The following is a 26,756-nucleotide window of genomic DNA, read 5'->3' as shown; positions in this document are numbered from 1 at the left end:
CCTCGGTGCGTGGAAGTCTCCCTCAGCCGCACAAGCTGTCCCCCTTCCTCTGCTCATCACCGAGCGATTCAGTGGAGCAACTGGGTGAACTGGAGCAGCCTCCCACCCCTGCAGCCTTCCCCTTTCACATGCAGTCCCTTCTGGAGTTTCTGGGGACCAGATCTGGGGACGAGACATCTCGCACGCCCACACCTACAAGCTGCTTTGCTGAGAGCAGGCTCAGTTTTCACAAAAGAAAGCTTTGCAGTGGGTTTCCCTGAACTATCCTCCTCTTCGATTTCCTTTTCCTAAAGGAAAAAGTGCTAACGTGGCCCTTGAGCCTCTTATTTCCTTCTTCAATTTTTTTTAAGGTCACCCTATCCAATCTTCAATTCTTCTTTATTAGAAAGTTCAAGCTCGGCCAGAGATTTCTGGCCGTTTGTCAGGAAACAGAAAAAAAGTTTCCCATCCACTGGTTCCCTCAGGTTGGTGCTCACTTCCCTCAGACATGCTGGAGCGTTTTCTGTTTCTGCGTATCGCTTCGGGCTGCCCAGCTGCCTCCTCCGTGGCAGCTCCAACCCCAGCTGCTGGGCCCGATCCCATCACCCTACCAGCCCTCGCCTCCTGCTGTGCTCCAGCTGCTTGGCTCTTCCAGACATTTTCCCTCCAACACCTCTGAATTCAAGTTTTTGGGTCCAGCTCCAGTTATTCTGGCCTCTTTTGCCACCCTCCAGCACCTCCCAGAAAGCCTCGAGTGCCGCAGTCCCATTCCTCTCCACTCAAGGAGGAACCACAAAATTCTGCCAGGTCCTAACAAATCCCCCCAGAAACACCATCCCACTATTGATGCCCCTTGCCGATGCTCCTGGATCATCTGAGGATGAGACCAACGTTGGACTACCTGAACTCCTACATAAAAACAAAAACCGGGCAAGACTTAAGGGTAGAATGGTCTCAAGTGCGGCATATTTCAGTTGAAGCATATTAAGTAACTAAACATGCAATTACTCCAGAGAATATCAGCTCTAAGATCCAGACTGATCTCATTTTTAGTAGATCTGTACTCAAAATAGAGGTCTATCTGTGGACAAATGTAATAGTTTAAAATCCAGAGCAGATTTTTCCAGGATAAGAGTCCTCAATCAAATCCTAAATATCTGTATTCCACACCCTGAAATATCTCGAGTAAGAGTATCTCTTATGAAACGTCTTCTTCCAACAGCTGCCCAAGCCACCTAGAGATTTACCATACGGATTATCACATCTCCTTTGCTCAGGGCTATGAAATATCAGAAGTAATAAAAAAACAAAGCGGAAGGAAAAGCATTCATTAAAATTACATCGGTCTCGTTGTAGGTGACGACGGTACTCGTGGGGAGCTCAGCTTCCACGGCGTTTTCGGTGAGTCCACCCTCGGGGTCTACTTCTTCGTTGTAGTTGACATCTTCGTACGGGAGAGGCGTGAAGTACTCCTCGTTGATGGTCTCGTAGTTGTACTCGTCCACGAGGGGGTCGTCCACCGCAGCGTCCCCTTTCGTCCGCCCCGTGGGGTTCCCCGTGTCGGGTGACGGTGTGGGGGCGGGATAGTCCTGTTGGAGAAACACAGCTAAAATGCCAGAACCAGAGAAACAGAGCGGGTGTTCTGCACCATCCTCCACCCCCCAGCTCATGGCTTGATGAAGGTGCTTTTTTTTTTTTTTTAAACCAACCACCCCATTGCCAGGACCCCGCGTCGGTACCTGCTTGGTCTCAGGTCGCTCTCCAGCAGCCACTTCGGGGGGGGCAGGTTTGGTGGTGGGTGCCTCAGGCTTTACAGCTTCATCAACGTCTTCGTAGTAAGGGTACTCGTAGTAGTAGGTGTCACCTTCTCCCTCCCCATCGGTGTACTGCAAAGAGAAAACACGAAGCAGAAAATAAGCTGGTGGCCCCCAGCACGCTCCTGCCAACCCTTTCTAGGTTTTATTTCACATCAGTGGGCCATGCCGTGGTGCAGATCAGCACGGCACCATCTTTCCCTTCCTCTCGTTCATCAGCTTCTGCAACACCTTCACCAAGGGCCTGCCTTTGGGCTGATTGCTTCGACAATTGCTGTGATTTCAGGTTCCCAACAATCTGAGCCATGGGGCATGTTCTGCCTTAGACAGAGTTGAAGCCACCTTGCTGGAATCTAGTCACCCGTGATAGCATAATCGAACAAAAAGTGATTTTTTATTATATGTCCAATTGCTGAGCCCTCTTGGGTCACATCTCAGACACGCAGAGGGGGATGAACACACACTCAGAGAAGCAGGGCTGCTATTTTCACTCCTCTGATTGCACTAACGGTGTGCGTGTGATTTCCTATCTGCCGTGACCCGCAGGCGGAAGGGCTTCAAAACCAAGATATTTTCAGGGTTTTCCACAAGGCGTCAGTCATTCTTCAAAATGAAATACAAACCAAACGTTTGGTTACAGCCAGGCATGGCAAATCTCTTTGCCAGTCCATCGCTCTTGCTGGCAGCAGACGCCAGCACACAGAAGAGTTATCCTTACACAGGGCCTTACGACAAGCCAGCTCTTGTTGCATTGCTGGCTCAAAAAGAAGAGATTTTTTTTTCCTACTGCCATATATTTTGACCACAGAGTCTATTTTATTTTGCTTTTTTGTTTCTCCAGAAGCACTGGCGGCACAGTTACAGCACTTCGCTGCCGTGCTCTGCCCCACGCTGCTGCAAGCCCTGTGCTGCTCCCCAGAGCAGATTTTTAACCTAAACCCAAGCTGGAGCAGGGCGATGGCATCGCAGCTTGGTGGGGATGTGGCAGGAGCCTGCAGACCCCAGACCAGCTGAAAGAGAGCGTGCACACGAGCACCTACAAATGGGGCAGAAGCAGCAGCCAAGGAACTGAGAAGCAGCTGAGGGTGCCAGACACTTTAATTGCTGTGAGCTGGGCTCAAGACCTCTCCTAAAAGTGTAAAATTCAGGTGATGGTCTCCTGGAAATCAGCCACGTCCAGGCATTTCCGATTGAGCAGCAGAAATAGAGGCACACCATCAGTTGTTTTTTTGTTGTTTGCTTGTTTGTTTTTTGTTGTTTTCTTTCCATTTCTTTTCATAAAGAAATAAATCTGACTGTAGAAAAAAACTAGCTAGCACAGCAGCATGTACAGGAGAAATCATTACAGATCAGCTGGGAACATTTCTGCCAAAATGAAATTCAAATGGCAAATGCACAGGCAAAAAAAAAATACTTCTCCTGCCCTTGCCACCTGTTTCAAGAAAGTACTAATAAAAAAGTGCTTAATCTCTTCTCAAGTTTAACAGTAAAAATTGGAATTTAGGAACAGGTGCGTGTTTTGGACAGGATTCGACCTGCCTGGGAAGGTCGGTGCTTCGGAGTCAGCTCAGGCTCCCTCTGCTGCGAGCTTTGAGCTCAAAGCGACTATTCATTGCTGGAAACAGGAGGAGTGCAGAAAGGAAGGGAAACTCCTGGGGGCAAGAGCCAAGCAGGCAGAGGCCAGGAGTGGCGGATCCTAAAAACAAAGCTCTGTCTGGGCCGCTGCCTTATGCTGGAGCTGCAGAAAAGGCAAACGGGATGAAGGAGCTGAGTGTGTCCACAACCACGGCGTGGAGCCTGATGCTGCTGCCCCCAGAGCATCCCCATCCCCAACCCCATCCCCATCTCCCCCAGGGGTCTCCCCACCCGACGTGCCCCTCCACTCACGTATTCGTCCTGGTTGGGGTCCTGGGACTGGGGCGAGTCGGGGATGGCGGTGTCGCAGTCGGGGCTGTAGTGCTCGCAGTAATCGTGGGCTGCTCGGGGGTCCGCCACGATCAGGAGCTGCTGGATGTCGCCCTGCGGGGAGGCAAAGCAGCGTCAGGGTGTGCACAGAACCAGCAGCCCCACGCCGCAGGTGAGGGGATAAAACACCACGGAGAAACAAAAAGGAAAAGCCCCGGTGCTGGGCTGCTTCCCAGCTGCTCGTTAGCCTCAACACTCCTGTTTTTCCCACCCCATCACCTTGCCTCATAAAAGAGACCAGCTCCTCGCTCTAACTCCCGTCTCACCTCAATTTTCCACCTGCAGCAGTGGCAGATGCAGAAAGATTAGAAGTACACCTGATAATCGGAAAAAAAAATAAAATAAAAGCAGAGGGAGTTTGCAGAGACTGACTGAGAGCCAGGTGCACTGCAAGCTCCCCAGACGCCAGGCCGGCGCAGCAAACCCGGCACAGCCAAAGCCCAAAGGTCAGAGCGGAAATTGCTCTTTAGTTCCCTAAAAAAATCACCCTACTGTTTATCCACAACACCAAAAACGCAGTTTATTCAGTAGATGGTTACATAAGAAAAGACCTTGCTACTTGGATTTTTAGAGCTGATGCTTTAATTAGGGGGAAAAGCCTGGCTTAATAATAGAAAAATATCGCTAAGGATAAAAAAAAGGAGCATGACAGCAGAACTGAGAGGACAACTCGGGCACGTAATAGGAACCAGAAGCTCAGACCGGAGCCTGGCCAGAACGTCTCAGAGCCCCGTGGAAAACCAAAGGATGTTTTTGAAGCACGAGGCCAGGGCTGCCTTCGCGCACGCAAGCTGCGCTTGTTCCAGGTGCTGGCCTGCGGTGGGGGACAGCCCCCCAGTGGCACGGTGTCACCTGAACACCACCATCGGACCTCACCAGAAAAGTGCTGCTTGCATTTCTGGCAGCGATCCGCAAGGAAAGCAAGTTTGCAAGAGCGTCCACCTCTGCAGAAGCTCTAAAATGCTATGCAAGTTATCCTAAAATTCAGCCGTGGTTTAAGCTTTTTAGTCATTGCTTCCTCTGAATAACCTTTAGAAAATTAACAGAGATGTCTGCAAAGTGGTTTTCAATTACCATTTAAAAAAAAAGATTATTTTTTTAAAGTAATTCCATGGAGTTCAGTTCTGTCATTCTTGCTTTGGCTTTTTTTCCAGCTTGACCACAAAAAAGGGGGATGCAGGACCAGGAAAATGGAAAATATGCTTTTGTCTCACAGAACATCTCCCATTTCCAGCCAGCTCCGGCCACCACCTGCAGGGTGACCTGCTGGAGGGTCGGGGTTTCTCACCCCACGTAACATCATCCCAGCCTCCCCAGGCGGCTCAGAGCAACAGAGCAGCCTGCCCCTTCGGATGTACCTCCAGAGGAGGATGCCCAACCTGGGCAAGACGATTTGCTTGATGCTCATGATGTGAACGTCCTTGCATCTGCTATTTCTGAGCGCAGGACCCCAACAACCACCCCTGCCCTCGCTGAGGACCAAGTTAAACCATTTACGCCCTTCTCAGTCAGGCAGAGCTCCCCCGTTTGCATGAGGTCGCGTGGAGTGTCTGGTGCTGTTGGGATAAGCTGAAATAAAACAGCCGCAGAAGCAGACTCAGTGCTTGTCTCCGAGAGGCAAGGAAGGAAGCCTGAAAGCTTTTTCTTCCTGATAAGCTTGGATTTACACCTCAAGGAGAACTGATAGCCTGTATCCTATAAGCGACCAGAACTAAACTGGTGTATTCACCAGGAACAGATAAAGCAAAGAAAGGCACATTGGATAAACACAGCGCAGAAGATTAAGCAGGAGAGAATTTGCTAAAGCCGAGTTCGCTTTTAGTCTCAGCTGACGGCAGCTCCTGAGCTATGCATGGGAAGAAATCCTGGCTCAATCCTGCCCTGCTTCCCAGCAGCAGAACAGGAGCAGCGCGTCCTCTGGCAGCTCAAGGCACCGGCGGCTCCTCTGAGTACACAGAAGGACGGCGCTGCAAGTCCCAGCACCTCCACGGTCAGGCTTCGGAGCCACAGCAGACACCCCAAACTCACCCAGCCCAACACACCAAGGGATGGCAGCGGCCCAGCAAGCAGGGGAGGAAGAACAAAGCCTCCTGCTAGCTCCGGGTTGGGAGCTTAAAGTCAGTGCTTATCTGAATAAATCTGGCTTGCAAAGGGTGCCAGGAGAAGGCGTGAGCTGCATCAGACAGCTCCTTCAGAGCTCACCACGCTCCACGAGCATCCCTCAACACGCTTCCTATTTCTCCCACTTCCTTTCCAAACCCCATCACCCCGCACGGCAAAGCCCATCCTTCTCTTGTTCCAGCACGCAAAACCAGAAGGAAAACCAGGGCACCAGAATTTGGAGGAATGAGAGCCCCAGGGAGCATCCGAGCTCAGTGCCCTGCCGTGGGTCGAGCAGCTCAGTGCTGGGGGAAGGAGGAGAGCTCAGGGGCTGCCAGACCCTTCCTCCTGGTTTCATTAACAGCAAGTGCACGGCGCTGGTGGGCGTCCCTGTTAACACTCGTAAAAAGCAGACAGGAGTGAAACCTTGTTAGCAAAATTCCCCGTCAACTGACCTCATCCCTCAGTGCAAAACAATAAAATGGGCTAATTTAGCCTGTAATAAAAAGCCCCACTATCTGAACTGCACAAAAGATGCACAAAGCTCCGCTGTCAAGAGCCCCATTTCTTTGATTTAAAAAGCCGACTTTAAATGGAGCAAGCCGTGCTGGGAGGTTTGCGAGCCTTTTGTGTCCTTTCAAGTGTGCTGCCGCTAATAAATTTTGCCGAGAGATAGCTGCCCCCAGCCCCACCGCGGGCTGACAGCAGCACGGCCAGCCCCGCTCCACGCCACAGGTCTATTTGTTTCACTGTTATGGTTACACAAAGCACCCCGGCCTCTCTCCTCCCTATTTCAGCATCTGCTTTTCTCAGCAAGAGCAGCGATAACGAAGATACCATTAACTCACCCCCCCTCACGCCACCCCTGCAGCAGCCACAGATTTTCCACGAGGCCTTTGCAGAGGAGAGGGCTTACCGTGACACCGCGTGGTTCGAAGATTTTACCTGCCAACTTATCTAGGTTTCAAATAAAGAGGTATCTCAGCTGGGGAGCAAGTCAGTAATGCATTGGCATCGCTTTGTAAGAAATCACGAGCCTAGCAAACTCCAACCCCCCCCGGCACACGGTGGGGTAACCGCACACACCCGGGTCACCTCTGGACACAGATGCCCAAAAAAGCCCGTCCGGGCACGCTGGGGTCTGAGACCTGCATCGCTTGACCACTTATTATTCCTATAAAAAATCTCTTCTTTTGTCTGAAGATAACCCATATTTCATCCGCCAGAAGAGCTACTTTTAAAAAAAAGGCAAATAAATCAAAAGTTGACCTTTATTCCTAGAACTTCCTGGGAAGAGGCAGAGGCAGAACAGCGCATTTATGAAAACGATTGTGAATTGTGAGGCTTCTTTTTTTTTTTTTTTTTTGCTCCACCGAACAGATGTAAGTGCTAACTGTCATGACCAGTACGAATTTGTTTGACATTTATGGTAAAGCCATTTATGCCTGATGACTCATTTGCTTTATGGATTAAGTTCCATCAAGCCAGTTTAACTCAACTCCCCAGCCAGCTCCCAGACACGACTGGAAAAGCTCTTCTGGAGCATTTTTTAACACTTATTCTATATGTGTGCAAAAATGTCACATCGCTTCCAATGACATCAACTTCAGTAACTTGGAGAAATTGCTGTGGTTCAACAAAACAAACAGCTGGCGAGGATAATCGGAGTGACTTCATCTGGCATTGGCAGCAGCTCCATAAATACTGGGATTCTTCAGGGCTCCCACTGCAACGCACGAATAATTAACCAGGCTGTTGTTTTAGTGCATTACCACAAGAAGTCTTAGGGACACTGAACTATAGAAGAATAACGACTACTTGATGAGCCTCTTAAAATTCCCACTTCTGAACTGGACAGCCACAAACTCAGGATGCGTATCTTAAAAAATAATCTTAATTATCAGAAGCAATTGGGATGTTACTGAGTTTTACTACCACAAACTCACCGCTTTCATAAATGCAAACCCCATCAGGTAGTTTAAGAGCAGCAGAAGTTCAAGGGGGCCCTACGGTGAAGTGAAAGCTTTGAGATCCCACCAGCAAGTTTCTAAAAAACCTAATCCCTGTCTCAGAGATGGCCTGCCAGCCTCAGATGCTCCACTTGATTAAAGCTCTCATTAGCACTTGCCCATGGGCAGAGGTTTCCTGCTAAGGACACCGCGGCCGCCCTGTGCAGGGCTCCGTGTGTGCAGAGAAGTGGTGTTGGAGAGGTCGGTGAAGAAGAGAAGCAATAGATGACCCAAAATTCACCATGGCCCCTTGCTGGTGCAGCAGGACACCCAGTCGGACACACGGCGACTGCTCAGTGTCGGTGCATCCTCCGTGGTACCGGCGTCACCCGGGGGTCTCTCCTTTAAACACAGCTGCTGCAGAGGAGAACCCAAACAGCAGTAACGGGGTCAGGCGAAGCCTCGTCCCCCTCGTACCTGCATCCTGACCTGCTCTCGCTGGACGAGCCTGAGTGACTGGCACCCGAAGGGCATCCTTCAGGCCTCCGAAGATGTTGCGCTGCAAAATCAGATTTTTAAAATCTGCAAAATTGGAAGCAAGCACTTGGAGATCTGGCTCAGTAAAAAATGAAATGAAATAAAAAAGGGAAGGGCTCGGTTCACACGCAGTCATGAGTCAGCTGCGAATACTTGGTGGTTTGGATGCAGACAACCCGGATGTTTGCTTCCCTGTCCTGCGCAAAGGGGGCTGCAGGAATGGACGGACGGTTTTGCTGCGAGACCTCTGCTATTTCCCCTCCTGGGCTCGAGTCACCACAAGAATAGCTCTCTCCTGGCTTTTCGCACTCAGATAGGAGCCTCTTCTGAGCCCTTTTTAGAAAAAAACAAGTTTAATTTTGCAGAAAAGGGACAGAAGTTTCACTAAAACCAAGTACAGCTTCAAGTAAAACCCTTTCTCAAGGGCTGACGGTAGATTTCTTTCTCACTGCAGCTCCACGTTGGAGAGGAGGTACCCCAGGACACCCAGCTCTCACCACGTCCAGCCCAGTTCTGCATCCCCACCTCAAAGAGAAGCTGCTGGCATTCCTGACATTAAACTTTGAGAACAAAAGAACTACAACAATTATTTGAACAGCCTGTGTGCCTCTCTCCCTGACCACAGCAACAAGAAAATAAGCCCTTTAGCTCTAAGGTAGTTAACCTCCTTAGGAATTTCATTTTTTCATATTCATTTTTTCAATTTTTCATATTCATTTTCCCATCACAGGGGGATGCTGTGACTCGCTGCTCTCATCAAAGGAGCGAGCAGGGGAACACCACTGCACACTCGGGTCAGCCCGCTCCAGCTTGGTTCTTAGAAATGATGTTTTTCATAGCAAGAGGATGCATTAGGGATGTAGGCAGCGGCAGTAGGGTGATAGTTGGACCAGATGATCTTGGAAGGCTTTTCCAACCTTAATGATTCTGTAATTCTATGATTTCTTGTGTTCTTGCACAGGCCACAGCACGACACTGTGTTGGTTATGACAGATCTCAGCCTAACACAGCAATACAAATCACGAGCAGCTTAGCAACAACTCCTCAGCAAAAGACAAGGACAAGCGACTCCCTAAGAGCTCAAAAGCCAGATGGCTTTCCTAATTCTGGAAAGCTCCCCCGAAGAAGCCGTCGCTCTGCCAATACCCAAACACCAGTCAAGGGCCCAAGCCATTAACAGACTGGGAGACACTACAGCAAGCTTAGTTTTTGAGTGGCTACTATTCTTTTCCCCCCGAGCTCGGCTCCAATAGCCACGCAAGGTAAATAACAGCCCGAGCTAATGTAAGCACTCCTCAGCCAGCGCCTGCAGCCCCAGGCTCGGCGCCGAGCACCCGCAGCAGTCACCGAAGCAAATGCAGAGCCAGAGCTTGTGCCAAAGTCCATTTTTGCTTAAGTGACAGCTCGGAGCTAATTCCCAAAGACAACATACGCAGCATTAATCAGCAGTATGGATTATTTACACAACAGTGCTCTACAGGCAACGGACGGAGCCGTCCGCTATTTCGGAGAGTTTCCTACTCGTAATGGATGAAAGATTTTCTTGCCTTTCCAAATGGCTGAGTTTGTCATGGCCATTAATCATCCCCAATTTCTCCCTGAGACTTTCCATGGAATACTCCCCAAACCCCGGCAGCCCAGCGCCTTTCCCTTCCCAGTCCCATCCCTCTACCAGTAGCTTTCCAGTCGCCCTCCCCTCGGCTGCCCGACTCCACAGCTCTCACGTCCCACCCACGGAGCATCTTGTGTAGGGACAGTCAATACCCCAAAGAGAAAGGGATGAGACGGAAAGGCCTGGCGATGCTCAAAGAGCCCTTTAACGATGGGCAAGTGCCCAAAAGGAGCTCCGGGCTCGCTGCCTGGGGGACCCAGGTGCCCCCACCCTCCTGCACCAGCTCCCCGGCCCCTCGCTGCCTTCCCACGCCAGCACCAATTCATCCCCCGGCACGGCGCCTAATTGAAACCCTCGTCCTTTCAGAAGGGACGTCTAATCACCAGCTTGAAGGTCCCAAAAAGCGGCAATTGTACATAACCTTACTCAACCTTGAGCCTGACTGCCTGTGAAGGGGCTGCAGTGATTGTATGCAGCACCATGTGCGCATTGCACGTGCTTTGCTACCCCGTGGCTTGCCTTATAAGCCAAAAAATGAGCATCGCTTCCAGAGTGCTGTGTGTCTTCCCCAGCTAAAAGCCACTGCCTAGACCCTGGAGAACAGTTTTTACCCCAAAATCCACCAAACGGGTGGAAAATCCCAGATAAGGTGGATTAGCAACCTGCCACTCAACTAAGATCCAGGAATTTAAGGGACATCAGGATTATTTTCCTCTCCGCCCCAAGAAACAGGCAGCTTGGAGAGCAGGTGGCACTGGCAGAAGCACAGAAAGCATCAAACCCACAAAGCATTTACTGCGAGGCTCTCGCAGCAACGCAGTGCTCCCTGGTTTTGGTTCCGAGGGGGGAGAAACCCCGGCCAAACCCAGGGAGCCAGGCTGCCCAAGAGGCACGGCTGCTGGCAGCACTGCGCTTTTCTCCCGAAAAATAATAAGCTGGAGGTTAAAAAAAAAAATAAAGATGACCATGGCAGCTGAGAGGCTCTTGTGGGAGCATCCCGGGTCGGGAGGCAGCGGTGGCCCCATGCACGTACCGGGGACACGTCCAGCTTTCCCTTGACTCACGTCTGGTGCCGCGAGCTGCCAGACGGCGGCTGCGCTGCAAAGCTGACGAGGACTTTTAATAACTCTTAGGGCTAATTGCACCAGGGAGCCGGACCCACCCAGAGGAAACCGTGCTGAGAAACGGCTCCTCGGCTGCTGGTTCTTCTCACGCCCCATGCAGGCGGCCCTACAGCAGCTGCTGCAAACGTGGTAGCATCACCGTCGTGCGCTGCGCTCCTCGGAGAGGGAATAGTTGCAGGCTTTGGTTTTTCTCTCCCTTTTCAAGCTCCCTGCCCTGCTGCTAACCCAGGTCCCTCTCAAAACCGCTGTGATGGGGTGGCGTGGGCAGGGCAAAGCAGCTGCCAAGCAGTAGGGACTGCAGGAAAGGAAAAGGCAGCCAAGATGACTTTAAAAAAAATAAAGCAAATACAAAGACTGCTAGAACACCAAAAAAAAAAAATCCTTAAATCAACAGCCATTGTGCCCAGATACTCAGCTCCTTTTGCTATTTTTATATGTTTTATGTCTTTCAAACAAACTGCCATCTATCTGCTAGGATTTTTGGGTGTGAAGCAAGCAGTTAGGGACACAGAAAGCGCACTCCCATCAAACAGCTTCCTCGAACTGTGCAGCCCCAGCCTGGAAGGAAGGAGGAACAGGGAGAGTGGTGTTACAAAAGGCTGCTTTATATTCGCTCCTTCTCTAAAGCCTGGCCAAGCACCGTGGTAACACAGGCAAAAATAATATGAGATGTGTCTGTAGCTATTTCACAAAGAGGGGAAAAATAATAGCACAGCTCAGGTTTTTAAAGGTGAAAAAGAAAAAGAAGAAAGCCCCTGACAGTCCCAACCTCTCTCCATCCCAATAAAGAGGATATTACTCTCAAATTTTATTTTCTTATTGTAAGGTCAGTCTTTATATTTGCAAAATGAGCATTTTTCAACTTTTTTTTTTTTGGTAAATTGTATGTTCTCAGCAGATGTCAGAACGCCCCCCCCCAGCAGATTAGAAACATATGGGAAGAACAAGAAATCCAAACCACACGTTTTTATTAAACTGCATGACTCCTAGTTCAAGTTTCATCACACTGAAGTAAATATTTTCTCCCTAAAGTAGCAGCTGCAGGTTAAGTTATCCATAATAGGTATTTCATATACGTATGCAGGTGCCCCTACGTGCACATCTCATCATTGCTGGAAAAAACTTGAGATGTCAATGTGAGGCCACAAGGCTGAAGCTGATTGTGCATTTCTTTTGAAAATAACCTGCCTGTGAACATGTACTGTTTTTTTTTAAGCTGCCAAGACTCCAAAACTTCATAAGTACCAGATTTAAGGTTGTATACGGAACCCTAAATCTATCACTATATAGACATTTTAACTAATGGTCTAATTACCCTGGAACATGAGACTTTGAGACTTTTCCAGGGTATTTCCACTTCAGTCAGCGCACAAGTGATGAGAAAGCTTTTTCCGTAGCCCCCCTGCTTGCCTCTCTAAGCCTGGCTCTGCAGCCACAGTGCTTACACACGTTATCACACAACTGCGCTGTGCTCCCAAGCACATGCACTTAAAGTAGACATCTATTTATCCATAGATGCAGATGTTAAGCCCTGCTGGCTTGAAAGAGCTCCTCCACTGATAGAGGAGTTTTCCAGGAAAGATTTGGATGCTTGGAAGACGCCGACTTCCTAGGGAATTAGCTTCCACTTGAAGCATGGGGCATGCACCCTGCTAAAGCCTGAGGCGGTCCTAGAGGTTTTTCTGAAGCCAGGGCTTAATCCTCATCACCAGCCTCTTCCCGCGAAAGCTGCGACTTGGCAGGCACGGGCCTGGGCCTTTCCCCGGAGCAGAGGACACGACACATCCCCAGGGACGGACCTGACCCAGGCAGAGGCACTGATCCTACCAGGGGACAACCTGCACCTCTCCACCAGCCATGAACCCCATCCCTAAAGGGCTGACCCAGGCCAGAGTGAAGCCAGTTGAGTACGTGCCATTTATCCCCCTCCACCAGTCACCCACATCAAGCAATAACAATCTTTACGAGATTTCCATCACCTGCAGCAGATGCAAAGCCAAGCCCCACAACCTGCTCCTGTTCCCCTCCAGTGCTCCCATTTCAGCCCCAGCAGCGCAGGAAGCCAGCACCCTCGGTGCCACAGCTCCAGGGAGACTTTGGGGCTGGGGGATGAAGAACTGCATCGGCCTCCTCCACAAGCAGCCTGCTGTTGCTCTCCTGGGCCGGCTGACGCCCCTCTCTTTTAAGAAGCCCTTGCAGGTCTCCTGCAGTTTAACACCTTGCCAAGGAGAGAAAATCGACAGCAGCCAGAGCCCCTTGAATTGCTGGGGCTGTCACCAAAGCCCCAACAAGTTCTCGTAGAGCTTTGGGATGGAAACCTCGCAGTGTGATCCATTCTAGACCATGGTATTATCCAGGCCTGGTTGGAAGAAATAAATCCTTTGCTGGCTTCTTTTTTGAGTTGCTGGCTGGGCAAAGGTGTTCTTTCTATTTCTGGGGCAGGGTAAAAAAAAAAAAAAAAAGAGAAGATAAAAAGCTGACTGCAGAGAGCTCTTCCAAGTTGACTCAGTTTTCTTTGGCTGCCCAAAAAACTCCCGTAACATGGTAAATAGCCTGAATCTCTTTTCCCCCTCTCTAGTTTTGACTGAAAAGTAGGAAACCTGATTCTGAGAAGAGCTGGAACGAGGGAGAAGCAGCTTCAGCCGCCCTGCGTGCAGGGCCAGCTTGGCTGAGGGACTTGGCACACGCGTGCCATCGCCTAGAGGATGTGTGGTGTTAGGGTCAGACCTGGTGGAGGTCCTTGGCAGACTTCCTCTGTGTGTACTCCTTGTGTGGGATCTTATACCTTGCCTCCCATCACCCAGCGCTCGCTTTTCTGCCAGCACAAGGAGCTAGAGCAGAAGTGTCTGTTTTAATAGGGTTCCTACCTGGAGGAAGTGTTTGGAGCACACCTCCTGCATGTACAGCAGGGAAACACCTTCAAAGAAATGGCCCAGCCTCCTGGCCACCTCTGGAATTACATCGCTAGCAACCAAATACTCATCCTCTTGTGTACACCACAAACCCCACTGAGTTATTTAATCTGAAGGTTTAAACTCTAACACATGAGGAAGCATTCCCCTCTAATGAATTTGTTAGGACAGCAGTGCATTTTTTGGCTGTTTTCCCCCAAAAGCAAGCCATGTGTGACCTCTGCGCAGCTACAGGTGTGTCTGTCTACCTCAATAACTCTCAGATCTGATGGCCGATCTCAATCACATTTGACAGAGGAAAAAGGCTCGAGATAATTAAATTCCTATAAACGTCATGGAAACAGGCAGCCAGGTAAAAGAAAGGCATCACACAAGTTCACTGTCTCAAGGGGGGGCTGTGCAGCACGAGCTCACTTCTGATCAGCGACAGGAGCGTTCAGGACAGGACATCTCTAATGTTCCTGCCATAGGAAAAGCTTTAAGCGACCACGAGACAAATTAGAAGGAACGCAGACTTGACTCATCTCACAGCATCTGACGTTCCCAATTGCAGCAGCAACTGGAAAAAGATGAGCTGAAGCACCACAAAATAAGCGGTTCTTGTGTTTCTGCCTATACATAGCAGACACCCTCTCCTCCCCAATTTTCCAGACCCAAGGAAAGTGGAGGAGAAAATTGAGCATCTCCCGCTCTCGGCTAGCTGGGTCCCCTGGCAGTTCAGAGGAATAACACGGGACGCAGCAGAGCCCAAGGGTTTGTTGCTACCTGTCATCAGGCACCGGTCACGTTCAGGCTGGCACTGCCACCAAAGTGACCTCAGCTGAGCCTTCGCTCGGTGACTTATCCATCTGCACGACAGGCTTGTAATCATCGCTGCCTCGCCAGCAAACACACTAAGAGCAAACCACGGAGCTATCTTTTTTTCCCCCCCCTGTATACGACCACACAGCAGCTGGCCGCTCTGTGATTTCTGCTTTCAAACTCTTCATTTGGTAACTTCAAATCAACATGTCACGCTCCCCACAGACAAATTACACCGCTGATCCCTAGAAATAGACGTCCCACAATCACCATGTGCTCCGCTGTCACTGTTTTTACTCCTAGCCCAGACACAACCCTCATGGCAGAACCACTATGGGGTGGTTACGTCGTGGTTTTTTTTTTTCCAGATTACAAATGTTTAGCTATAAATAGTGCAAATCTATAGGGCAACTTCTAAAGGAATGCTTTAAAAACTACTCACAAATTGCACCGAGTTCACAGGTATTCTTTTAAATAGTTGCAACCACTGTTCCTCTGCAATATCAACACCACCTAAGAGTGACTTCATGGCAGTGGATTATTCAAGATATCCCATATCATTTTAACGTAACTATACAGAGTTCATACATTTGTTTTTAAAGTCACTAGCTACTCCAAACTGCTTGCAAAATAACCTGTGAATAACTGCACAGCACAAGTTTCTCAAGCAGTTCCTTCCAGTGGCTTTCAAACAGGAGCCGATTTGGCCGAGAGGCGGTGCGGCCTTGTTCCCTAATTGGAGCATCAAGTCAGATTATGCTCCTGAACACTTTCAAGCAGCAAATTAGACAACTCAAATAATTTCTCTCAATAGTCACAAAGCTTCACGGTGCGTCGGCAGGGCTCAGAGCCCACCAACCAGCAACGCCAACTGCTGGGACAAACTGGGATGCAACTGGAACCAGGGAAGTCTGGCTTCACATCAGGGACCGCCGCAAGAAATGAGAGATTTTCACGAGCACTGCCTCCCTGGTGCTCGAGGCTGGGTGCAGGTTGGCATTGCCAGGACGGCAGCCCCAGAGGCAAAATCCCCCAGAACTGGCATTCAGCCCGCTGGAGAAGCGTGAGCTGACAGCCTGCGCATTGTGGGAGGCATTTCCATCAAGGCGGGACAGTGTCAGCCTGGCCTTCCACTGTCCAGCATGGAAATTAAAGGGAGAAGGGGAAAAAAAAAAAAGGGAAGACAGAGCAGGCCAACCAGGCCAGGCCTCTGACAAATGAATAGGGCAAAATGAATAGATGCCATTGTCTGTCATGATCTGCCAGCCCTTAATAAAAGCTGAAAGATGAAACAACGAGCAGTTTTGCAATAACACCCTCATTTTGCATCCCGTGTATTCCAGCTAAGTCCTTCTGAAGCATATGTAAGAGGCTCAGGGGGACTGCATTTTGCTTGGAAGATGACCTTTGGTAAGAGAGGCCCATGCACACCATCCTTATATGCTGCTGGATTACCTTAACCTATGCTTACCAGATCTAAAAACGTTCACTCCATGTGCCCATACAGCCAGTTTTTAAGGTAAAAAAGTGGATCAGAACCACCGAATCCAATCTCTGGCTTAACACAAACCACATAACTGCAGCCCATGTGAAGCCCAGAGGCGCTCAAACCCCTGCATGCTTTGCCTGGCGTTTATCAGCATCTGATGCCGCAGGCTCCTGAGTAGCAGCAAACCCACCCTGACCATCAGCAACGTGTTCCTGTGGTTAACAACAGGCTACAGTTCTCCTTGAAACAAGTGGTGGATTTTTATTTTTATTCCTGGATGGATTTCACTTTACTTTCAGCTCTTCTGTCATTAATTTAGGATATATATGCACTTTTTTTTTTAATCTGTGTTGGTTTCTTCTATCTTAATTTCCATGAGGTTTACTCATGGGGCCCTCCCCATCTCCCTTGAACCCCCTCCCTGCAGGGGGGGTGGCTGCGATTTCATCCCAGGAGACAGCTTCCAGCCCTGGCTGGTTGCTCAGCCCCATCAGCGGTCAGCACCTCAGGAGGCAAAGCCCCCAGCCTGGGTAACCCCCGACACCAATGGGGATTCTTAAAAGGGAGACTTAGCTCTCATTCAGCAGATCAAGTCCAAAAAAAGTTATCTGCCCCATATCTACCTCCATTTCTCTCTCACATGCACCAGGAAGGCTCTAGGAACCCTTGGGAGAAACTCAAGCCCCCCGTGTCCCTTGCCCTGCACGGCTCCTTGAGCACTTTACCCCCCTCCCCTGCCAGCTCACCCACCCTCCAGGTCCCATTTCCACCCTCCAGGTCCCATTTCTCATCACCCACGGGTCCCTCCCTCGCAGCAGGCACCCTCACGCCCCAGCTGGTGTCCCCGTCCCCCACAGCCCGAGGGGTCAGCACTGGGCAGCGCCCTTTGATCCAAGCTACGTTTCTGCACGCAGCCTCTGAAAACTCCACTTAAACCCAAATTAGAGAGAGGAGAGGCTGCCAAAGGCTGCCCAGCCTTCAAATTTCTTCTTGTGGTCTTGCAGCCCTGACCACATACTCAAGCTCCCTATTTTCTTTCCCGTTCCATTCGGTGCTGCCTTTCCCCCATCCAACTCCATCTCCTGATGTCACCGGGTTACCGAGTGCTGATCCCACTGTTCCAACTTTCCCCTCTTCATCCAAACCAAATAATCCACTAATAACCGAGCGAGGGGCTGGCTTTTTCCTATAGAAGTTATTTTTCAATGACATATGTGTGAACCATAAGGGATAGTTTAAAAACAGATTCTCCCTCATTACAGGCTGCAGCGCGGCACATCGCGGCGCTGCTCTTTTGTGTCTTCCCCCCCCCGTGCTGAGCGTTGCTGTTTCCTGGCTCCGGTTTCACGTTGATTTATTTCCCTTTCGTCTATGGAAAATGAGGAACGAGATCAGCTCCTGCTCGCTGCGCCGCCCACACCAAGCTGGATATGCGAGCGTTGCGCGGGGCGCTCGCACAGTGGAAAATATGTCGTGGGGGAATGGAGCTGCTGGCCTGAGCTACGTGTTTGAGAAGTCGCTGTTGGAGCCACACTGAGCTGGAGGGGGGCAGTTGGTCTGTTTCTGCTTAGCCCTAGGTGAGCAGGGTGGCAGCATCCCCCCCGGGAGGTGCTAAGCCCAGGATCACCTCCGCTTTGTCTCCATCCCTACCCGCCGCAGGAGATGCGATGGAAATAGAGGCAAGGGGAAGGTGGTAAGAAGTCTCCACCTTGGTACAGAACAGAAAGAGGCAAAAGACCAAGCCAAGGTCTCCAGGAAGCACCCAGTCACGGCCATCCACGAAGGTCCAAGCACACTTCTAACTCTGTGTTAGCCTTTGGCAGCTCCGTTGCACAATTCACGACTTTGCTACATGGGCAGAAAGAGCAACCAGGTGCAGCCCCTTGATGCTCCTTCATGGATTTCCCATCCTCTCCCCTCCCCACTCCCACTGCTTCCAAGCTCCAAAGCTTTGGAAAGCTCCAGCTTCCCCCGGGCTCACTTCCATCACCGAAGGGTGGCTTTGCTTCCAGCAGCACATCAGGGCTTCCTGCTCCCATCCCACACCAGCCGGAGCTCTTCTGAGCACGGAGGTACCTGAGCCGCATGCCCCTTGCTTCCATCCCATATTTTTCCCCCTCATACTTGGATTAACCTGGAAGCTGAGCTGCCGTTCTCAGCTCTGCTGAAGGGTTTTCCATTCACACACTGCCACAACCCCAAGATCCACCCTGGGGTTTTATCCAAGCCCTCCGCACCGAGGTGGCTCAGGATCAAGGGTTTTGTGTACACAGAGGCTTTTAATCAGGACTTGGAATGTTTTCTGCCCCAGGAGGTAAATACAGAATCCAGGTTTTATGGATTAAAGGGAATGGGGGAAAATAGAACTGGCTGCCAAAGTTATCTCAGGATGTAAGTGGGATTACGCGCTTAGCCATGGGGATAGCTGCTGACACATTCAGAATTCAAACTTAACACCAAATCTTAGTTGGGAAAATGTTCCTGCATTTGGCAAGCGACGATCACCAAACCATGGAGCACGGAGGGCAGGACGCATCTGCTGGGACCACCCCAGAAGGAAACTTCAGTGCAGGTTCCCAGTGCTGCTCCCCAATGTTTCTGCACATTTGGGCAGTAATGTTTAGGAAAGAGCTGAAAATGGACAGCAGAGCTAACAGGCACAGGTATATGCAATACCTCGTCCATATACAATTCACCCTCCGTCTTTCCCCAGGAGACTCAATCACCTGTCCTTTCTCAGATGTTCACACACCTCCATACTCCAAACCACTTCTGCAATTATGTTTGTACAGTGTTGGCTGTCCACAAGAGATATTTTTTCTCCTGCAAGAGAACTCTATGCAGCATCTCCCATCCCAAAATCCACCACTCAGAAAGCCTCGTGCTGAAACAAATCTTGCTTAGCTCCCATAACGAAGTTCACTGGGCACCACCCAAGCTTTTCATCCCAAAAGAAGAGCTGGGTTTGTGCACCCTATGGCCTGAAGAGCAGATGTGAAGCTCAGCCCAGGAACGCGGTTATCAGAACAAACCCCATCACAGAGCAGGAATGGACGCAGCGTGACCAGCGCGGCCGGCAGTAGCTGAGCATCACAGCTCGCATTTCAGTATTCCGAGCAGCAAGCTGGAGAAGGGTAAACATAATTTGCAGATAAAATTTGCTTATGCAAGGCATCAAAGCCCCAGGAAAACCTTGCTATGTTTGCAGACATTCCGGAGCAGAGAACAGTACGCGAATGTAATATTCGCCACAAATTCTCTCGTCTCCCCACACATTTCGCTTCAGTGGCCAGAGCACTGTTTGTTCAAACAGGCCTGACCTCCTGAACCGTGGCCAGTATGCGGCTACGTGTGGAGAACAATGAGCCCACGGTGAGAGACTTTTTTCCGTGTTCTTAGAGGGAACAGAAAACACACACACACACACACAAATACACAAACCCCATCCAATATTCTGCACAACTCATTAGGAATACCCTCTTCCAGCTCCTGTCCCCGGGGTGATGTATTTATTGCGAACATATACATTTGATCCCGCTTGGCTCTGTCGAAGTGAGTAGTACACCTGCACACTGGGGATGTCTGGAGTGGGCTAGGATTTTCCTTTGGGCTTTGGCAAGCAGCCCAGACTGCCTCAAAAAAAATAAAAATAAGAAGGCCTCACCATGTGTAAGGAACATGTGTTTCATTTGTTCGTACCTAAATGACAAGGGAATGGGTTGAACGCAAAGTCAGCTAATAGAGGCTTCTAGTTAGGACGGACTCATCTACACTAGGTTTACTCCTTCCTTACTGCAGCGAGATGCTACGTATGTAGAAATCTGACTTCGAGAAGTGAAAGATGTAAAGCAGTGTCCTGCAAAGGCAGGACAATGGCAATCAAGTCCTAAATTCTAAAGAAACCTCAGTTTGAGCACTGCCAGGTCACCCAGGACACAAGCCCGCTGCCTGCCTGACCTGCACACCAGAGCTCAGTGCCCATCGCCCTGCTCCTCGGTGCAGGGGCTCTCCCCCGAGCTTGGCTCAGACAAGCCTGTGCTTCCTATAACAATTTGCTGCACCCATGCAAATCGGGCTTTTTGTATGTGGAAGGGAACGCATTCCCATCCAACAGGCTTCTGCTCCAGAAATTCGCTTTTATGCAAATAGAACTAATTGGTGTGACCTCCCACACACAGAACAAGGTTTCCAAATTAGCAGGAAAGGGGAAACATGCCCTGATTTGGGCTGGTGGCACGCCACTACTCTCGCTGCTCTCGGTAATCACTTTTACATATTGCACAGCAGCGCTGCCAGTAAAGCTCAGCTGGAAACTTCTCCCCAATAGCACAACTATTTGGCTTTTCCCCCATGCTCAAGCTGCAGAAAGTAATCTCTCCCAAACTCCCCAGCGCATCTGTTTGCTCTTCTCCAGCATCTCACACACACCGGGTCCCTTCGCAGCGCCTCCTCTGCTCCCCAAGCCCCGTCCCCCTGCCTGCTCCCAGGGGACGTCCATGTCCACAACGCCACCGTACGCCTTGGCATGTCATCACCGGAGGGGAGCAGGTTTCCAGCATTACCTCACCCTGTCTGGGCTCCGCAATCGGCCCTCTGCACCTCAGAGTTTCCATGGAAGAAACCAAGCCCCCTTCTCCTCCCTCCCGCTATCCGGCAGGGGAAGAGGGCTACAGCCGAAGCCATGGGCTGGAGGAGTAATGACAGCGCACCGAGCTGCATCCATCACGTGTAACGGGCCTGCCTCTCGTGCTGCCTGCCAGTATTTGAGCACAAAACGCTGCCAAGCGAGCGCCAGGAGCAGCCAGACAACTCTGCTCCCCAAACCCCACAATCCCTGCAGTGGACAAACTATTCTGAAGGATGAGCTTCGCCTTCGAGAGGCCTCCCAGCTTTCCATGTCAGCTGTTTGAACTGGTCGCTGCTCCCTGCAGGAGGTTCTTCAGGCCAGGGAGACTTGGGCTACAGCCTGCTTGTCCCCTCCAGGCCAAACCAGGCTGCTGTGCCACGGCCCGGGAGAGCAGCAGGGACTGGGACCCTTTGTGGCACTCAGCACCCTTCCCACTGACCGTTCTCCCCTGCTCCCACTTGGCATCTCTGCTGATACCCTCCAAAACAGCAAAACCCCAAAAACAATTAGCCTGCAGGAATCACTAGTAAGGAAACCAGACTCAAAGCTTCTTGATAACTAATAAAAAAATAAAGTAATAATAATAAAAAAATTGTTTGTGCCATGTTGCTGCTACTGCAGCCACTGTCCCGGAGCGGGCAAGGAAGCCAAGCAGTCCCCCAGCCCAGAGACCTGTATCCTTCACTGACTGCTTACAGAGAGCATTACCTCTAGATTTTAATGACTGCTAATTACTCCATATCTTCACCTTTCACCATGCTTTTCCAGAGAAATAACACAGAAGGAGCCCTCCAGAAATTGCTCCAGAGTGGATAACTTTCCCCACCTACAGATGACGACCATCCTGTTCCTGCATTTGGGTACATGCCTGCAAACTGCAGCTACCTTATTGTGGGCCAGTTCAACCAGCACAAACGTTAACCAACCAGTAAGAGAGAGGTGCTACCCTGAAGCTAGCATTAACAGCACCCATCCCATTAACAGCACCCATCCCAATTACAAACTCATGCTATCAGGGCTCCGATGGTTTGTCCGCAGAACTGGGGCTTGGCTCCAGGCAAACTGCAAGAAACGAAGCCATACAGTTTCCTGGGCCTGGTGTGTAGCTTGGCCGTATTAAAAGATAAATGATGCACTGCATAACTTCAGCATCAATAAAAGCACTTTTATGGTCTGTTTGAACAATGAAACACGTCACCCCTTGCACTGGATGCAACCACCGGCCAGAAGGCATTCGACAGCAACAAGCTCCAGTGATTACCTACACAAGCCAAGCAGTTTCTTTTACAGTTTATGAAATGGAATTTATCACTAACAGTAAACAAAAAAAAGATGAAAAACATTAAATATTTGTATTTTGTAATTATGACTAATAAAGCTACATCATTACAGGCAACCCTGACCCAGTCACAAAGCTTGACTGCAGTCCAGATGTCTGAGCTGCCAATTACCCAGCAAGGCTAAGTGAAAAACAAGAAGTTTGAGCTAAGCGCATGCAAACAATTAATCCAATGTTTCCACCCAAATCTTTACTCTTCTTACAGGAACCTGACAGACAGGGATTGTATGAAACGGTGTCACTTTTGGATCGAGATGAAGCTACCTGCAGCACAGACTAACTCTTACAAGCTGTTTTGCAATTCTACTTCTGGACAGGGCTCTGCCCCTCCCTCCAGGCAGGCACGCATTTGCAGACACGCTGATAAAACCAGATGACGTCCCTGGGCACCTGTGTAAGACGATCCCATGTGCAAGCCCTTGCCAACTGGAGCCAAGTATCACATTTGGGTTTTGATTAGACTGACTGCATTGCTTGGCCTCTGGCACTAAAATCTCACCATTAATTGCAAAGCCATCCAGAGGCATAATCTTCAGCAATTGCAGACATTTTCTAGGCAACATTGCTGTTCTGGAAGAACCTAGCTCTGTGATTTAATCCATATGTCTCAAGTGCACCATCTCACTAAAGAGGATCCCTTTGAAAAAACAAAAGCAGAAGAAAATGACGAGAAAACCAGCAACTAAATGGAGAATTATTGGGAGACTGGGGAAAGCTATAGACATCTTCAGTAAAGAACCCAAACGCTGGCTCAGGACGTTTTATTTTCCATCATCTCACACCATACTATATGCTGGTGGTGTAAAACATCGACTCTTTGCACTCCCTGAAAGGCTCTACAGCAAAAGAGGTGAAATCAGATTTGGCAGGGCTAGGAAAGCAGGCAGCCAGGACTGTAAATTAGCTTCTTTCAGCAGTCTGCCGAGGTAGGGGAAAATACACAGGAACATGTGTCTGCGGTGCATCTCGACAGAGAAATTCAGGTTAGTATAAAGCCCTAATTAATTTTCAAAGTGTTTTTTGAAGGTTGACAAACCTAAGCACAAGCTCTGGCCAGTTCCTTCCCGCCCAGGTCTTGCAGAGGATGGGTCCAACACGATGCTCATGAGAAGCCCTGCTGAGCTCCACATAGCCACTAAGATATATTCGGTTTGAGGAGACTGGGGACCTTCTTGCTTCTCCTGTAAACAAGTAAATGTTTCCATGTGCTCCAACGCCTTGCCACTGCTGTTTACATTTGCACAAGAGGACCTAGACATGAATCAGGCTCAGAGCCGAGGCTCCCACAGTAGGTTTTTCCCCACAAGATAAAGCCTGCAAGTTTTGCAGTACCACCAATCTGGCTTTCCCAAAAGCCCATTGTATTAGTAGTACAGTTATCCTCCTGCAAGAGCTGATTGAGGCTATTTGACATGCTAACAGCAAATCTGCCTGCAAAAGTAGAGCCCTAAATCTGTCCTCAAACACCAAAAACTACAGTAAGATGCACTTTCATTGATAGGAAGCCCATTTTCAGTTGTATACCTTTTGCTAGAGCAAAATTTATTGATCCAATCTTGTAACCTTGGAGCTGTCTGGAAAAAAATAACGTACAGAAATGTAAAAGCTATGAACTTTTTCCAGAGCTGGAAATGCTAAAGCCAAGAACACGGGAAGGGAGAAAGCCATGACGATAGTGAAATGAAATCTGGGACTATCAACCCTGGTGATAATTGTTTTTAAGTGTAAACAAGGCAGAAGATGAAAAGGGAGCTGGCATTGCAGCCCAAGAGCAACAGAGCACCTGAACAGCACCAATGTCTCGGCTAAGAGCACTGGAGCATCAGTTCTGCTTTCTCTTGTTGCGCCTTGAAACGTTCCCCGGCCCTAAGAGCACCTCTGGCACCTCGCCCAGGCTCTCTGGCTCACCCCAGCGCAAATCGCTTTCCCTCTATTTCCGATATCTTGATTTTGCTAGCGGTCTTCGGAAACCACAAAGGAAAAGAGAGAGTAAGGAGCGCCATCCTTCTCGCATCACCGGGCCCCGTGCAGCGCACCACGTCTCATCCCAGGGCAACGTTTGGCTCACGCCATCAGCTCTCAGTTTCACTGCCTTGGCAGGAGGGCGCACGCAGGTGTCTGAGACCCTCTCGCTTTGCACCTTGCTTGGCACGATGAGAAGAAACCATTTGGATTTTACAGGACCAGCCAGACCGACGAGACACGGGGTGCTCAGACCAAATGAGCTCCTCCTGTTTCCAGAGAAGCCGGGCATAAAAGACAACCCCAAAAAGCAACGTACACACTGAACTTTTCCACTCATGGGAAAAACAATTTAATTTCGTCTACATCAACACCAGACACGACCCGAACATTACTTTTAGAGGGTCAAAATGCCACTTAGCTGGTGGAACAGCCCTATACATTTTTTCAACAGCTGAATCGAGAATAATCAACATGAAGTTTCCTCAGTTGTTACAAGGGTATCCTCAGTTTTTTTTTTAATAAAAAAATTGATATCTGCAGCACAGTTTTAAACAATGCCAATTCCAGCTCTGCCAGCTAGGTGCTGTAGTGTTTTGTTTGTTTTTTTTTCCTAGACACTGCAGCCTCACTCAGATCTCTTCCTGAAGACCTGGAAGAGACAAATCTGGAGCTTCCAGCAGAAATACGGACAACAGCGCACATCTGGGACTTCGGCAAGGTCTGGACAAATTTCCTTTTGTTCATCAGCTGCGAAGTGCTGCTCTACAGAGGAAGGCTGAGCTGTAAAACAGGGCTGGGCCTCATGTTCTTGCAGAAACCAAGCTTCTGGGGATTATTCTGGGGGATTACCGAGATGCTCCAGAACAGCATCGCAGAGGGGTTAAGCTCACCTCACCCAGCACAGGCGGGACGTGTACCCGCCCCAGACGTTATGCAGCACTTTCCATTCATAAAGACCCTCCAGCTGCGGGTTATGGGATTTCTTTCTTCACTGCTGTAACACAGCCATTTCTGGGACAAACGCAGCACCAGCGACCTTCCTGAGCCAGGACCTGAACTGTGTTTCAACCCACGTCTGCAAAACCAGAATGACTTCTGCAGGCAAGAGCTGTCTGAGCTGCTTTTTCCCCGGGACCACCACCACCACGGCTGGCTGTAAGAGCCAGCCCCCGGGGAGATGCTGTCCCACACAGCCCTCGGGGGGGTTAAGCGAGCTGCACACCGCTTTTACTAAACACAAAGCCTCACCAGGCTCTGCCTTGAGGTGGGCAACATTCAAGCCAGGTTGCTCAACCCGCTAGGAAGGAGCAAGGCTCAGCAACACCCCTGGCACTGCCTGAACCCAGCAATGAGTTGTACATGGAGCAGTCACGAGCGCCTCCCATGGGAGCCCACAAAGCATCCCAAAAAGCTGCAGCCATGGTTGATGACCTCTTCACAGAAGAGCAGGGGCACCGAAGGACAGAGCCACCACCCAGCACATCTCGGGGACACTTTCTTTGGAAAGTTCCCCCTGGCTTTAGTGCTCAGCCTTCTGGGCAAGTCCCTTTCCCAACCTTCATTCTCCTTTTATTTCTGCGCAACAGAAACAGACTGCTAGAAATCACTTCCCAATGTATAAATCTTGCAAAAGAAACAGTCAATCCCTCTAAAAACGAGACACTTTCACATGCCTTCTGACTTCCTCCCAGTGTTGCCGTAGCCACAGGAACGCTGCTTACAACAGCCTGCAAGCAGAGAAAAGTGTTTGTCTTGCACGAGAGAAAAGACCAGCCCGTGGTGCTCTGCAAAAGGCCCTTTGCTGCCTCACAACGGCGTCCTCTCAGCCACAGCTTGAAGCCAGCCGCTGCCGCCCGAGCCCAGCGCGAGAGCCCATCCTGACGTTTCTGAACAAGAGCTCAACACAAAACTCAACTTGTACAACCTAGGCTCTCGGCTTGGCCCCTCTTCAAACCTACCCGGCGTTCCCAGAGCCGCACAGAGATCCACACAGCCTCCCAGCTAATTGAATTTTAATGAGAGGAAGTCGTTTTTCCACTGGAAGAATGTCACGCTAGAGAAATATTTTGAAACTCCTCGAACTTTTCCTGCTGGGCTTTTTCTGCAGCGGGGAAGTCGCCGTCCGTGCCCCCAAGCTACGAATGCAGCAGAGCTGCTTCCCTGCAACCCCAGCTAGATCTGGAGTTTAAATAATTACAACTTTCAAAACAAGAACCGTTTGGGGTTTTATTTAGTTCCAATCCTGATCGGAGTCCAGGCAAGGAGGATAGGAATTCGCCATGCTTAGGGCTCTTGCTGATCCGAGCTGAGACACAGCCTAAGCCCTCCCGGCCGCTGCCTCCTATCCCACCCACAGCTAACGGGGCTGGAGGAGCTCCCAGCAGCAGGGACAGGTACGCAACACCCAGGCAGCTCCACGGCCGCAGAAAACTTCAAAACTTCATCATCATCATGTTAACTAGCTGAGGATCGCAGGGCATAGCTCCTGGACTGACTGCAGCAGTGGGAGAGCTGAGCATGCCCTGGAAAGCCCACTGCCGACA

At 50.0% G+C, this 26,756-nt stretch overlaps 1 protein-coding gene across 3 annotated transcripts in view; it reads right to left on the bottom strand.

Annotated features, from left to right (window-relative positions):
* COL5A1 (collagen type V alpha 1 chain) overlaps positions 1 to 26,756 on the bottom strand; it is a 152,197-nt gene that overhangs the window by 81,768 nt on the left and 43,673 nt on the right. For all 3 annotated transcript variants that reach the window (XM_083807304.1, XM_083807306.1, XM_083807305.1), the window contains exons 5-7: positions 3,681 to 3,812; positions 1,719 to 1,865; positions 1,320 to 1,568 (exon numbers count right to left, since the gene is read on the bottom strand). In XM_083807304.1, the coding sequence (XP_083663430.1) occupies positions 1,320 to 1,568; positions 1,719 to 1,865; positions 3,681 to 3,812 (528 nt within the window). The remainder of the gene's footprint in view (positions 1 to 1,319; positions 1,569 to 1,718; positions 1,866 to 3,680; positions 3,813 to 26,756) is intronic.

The sequence above is a fragment of the Anser anser genome (genome assembly GCF_964211835.1).
Source record: "Anser anser genome assembly, chromosome: 21".
Lineage (NCBI taxonomy): Eukaryota > Metazoa > Chordata > Aves > Anseriformes > Anatidae > Anser > Anser anser.
The sequence above is the reverse complement of the archived record's forward strand: the minus strand, read 5'-3'. Positions and strand labels throughout refer to the sequence as shown.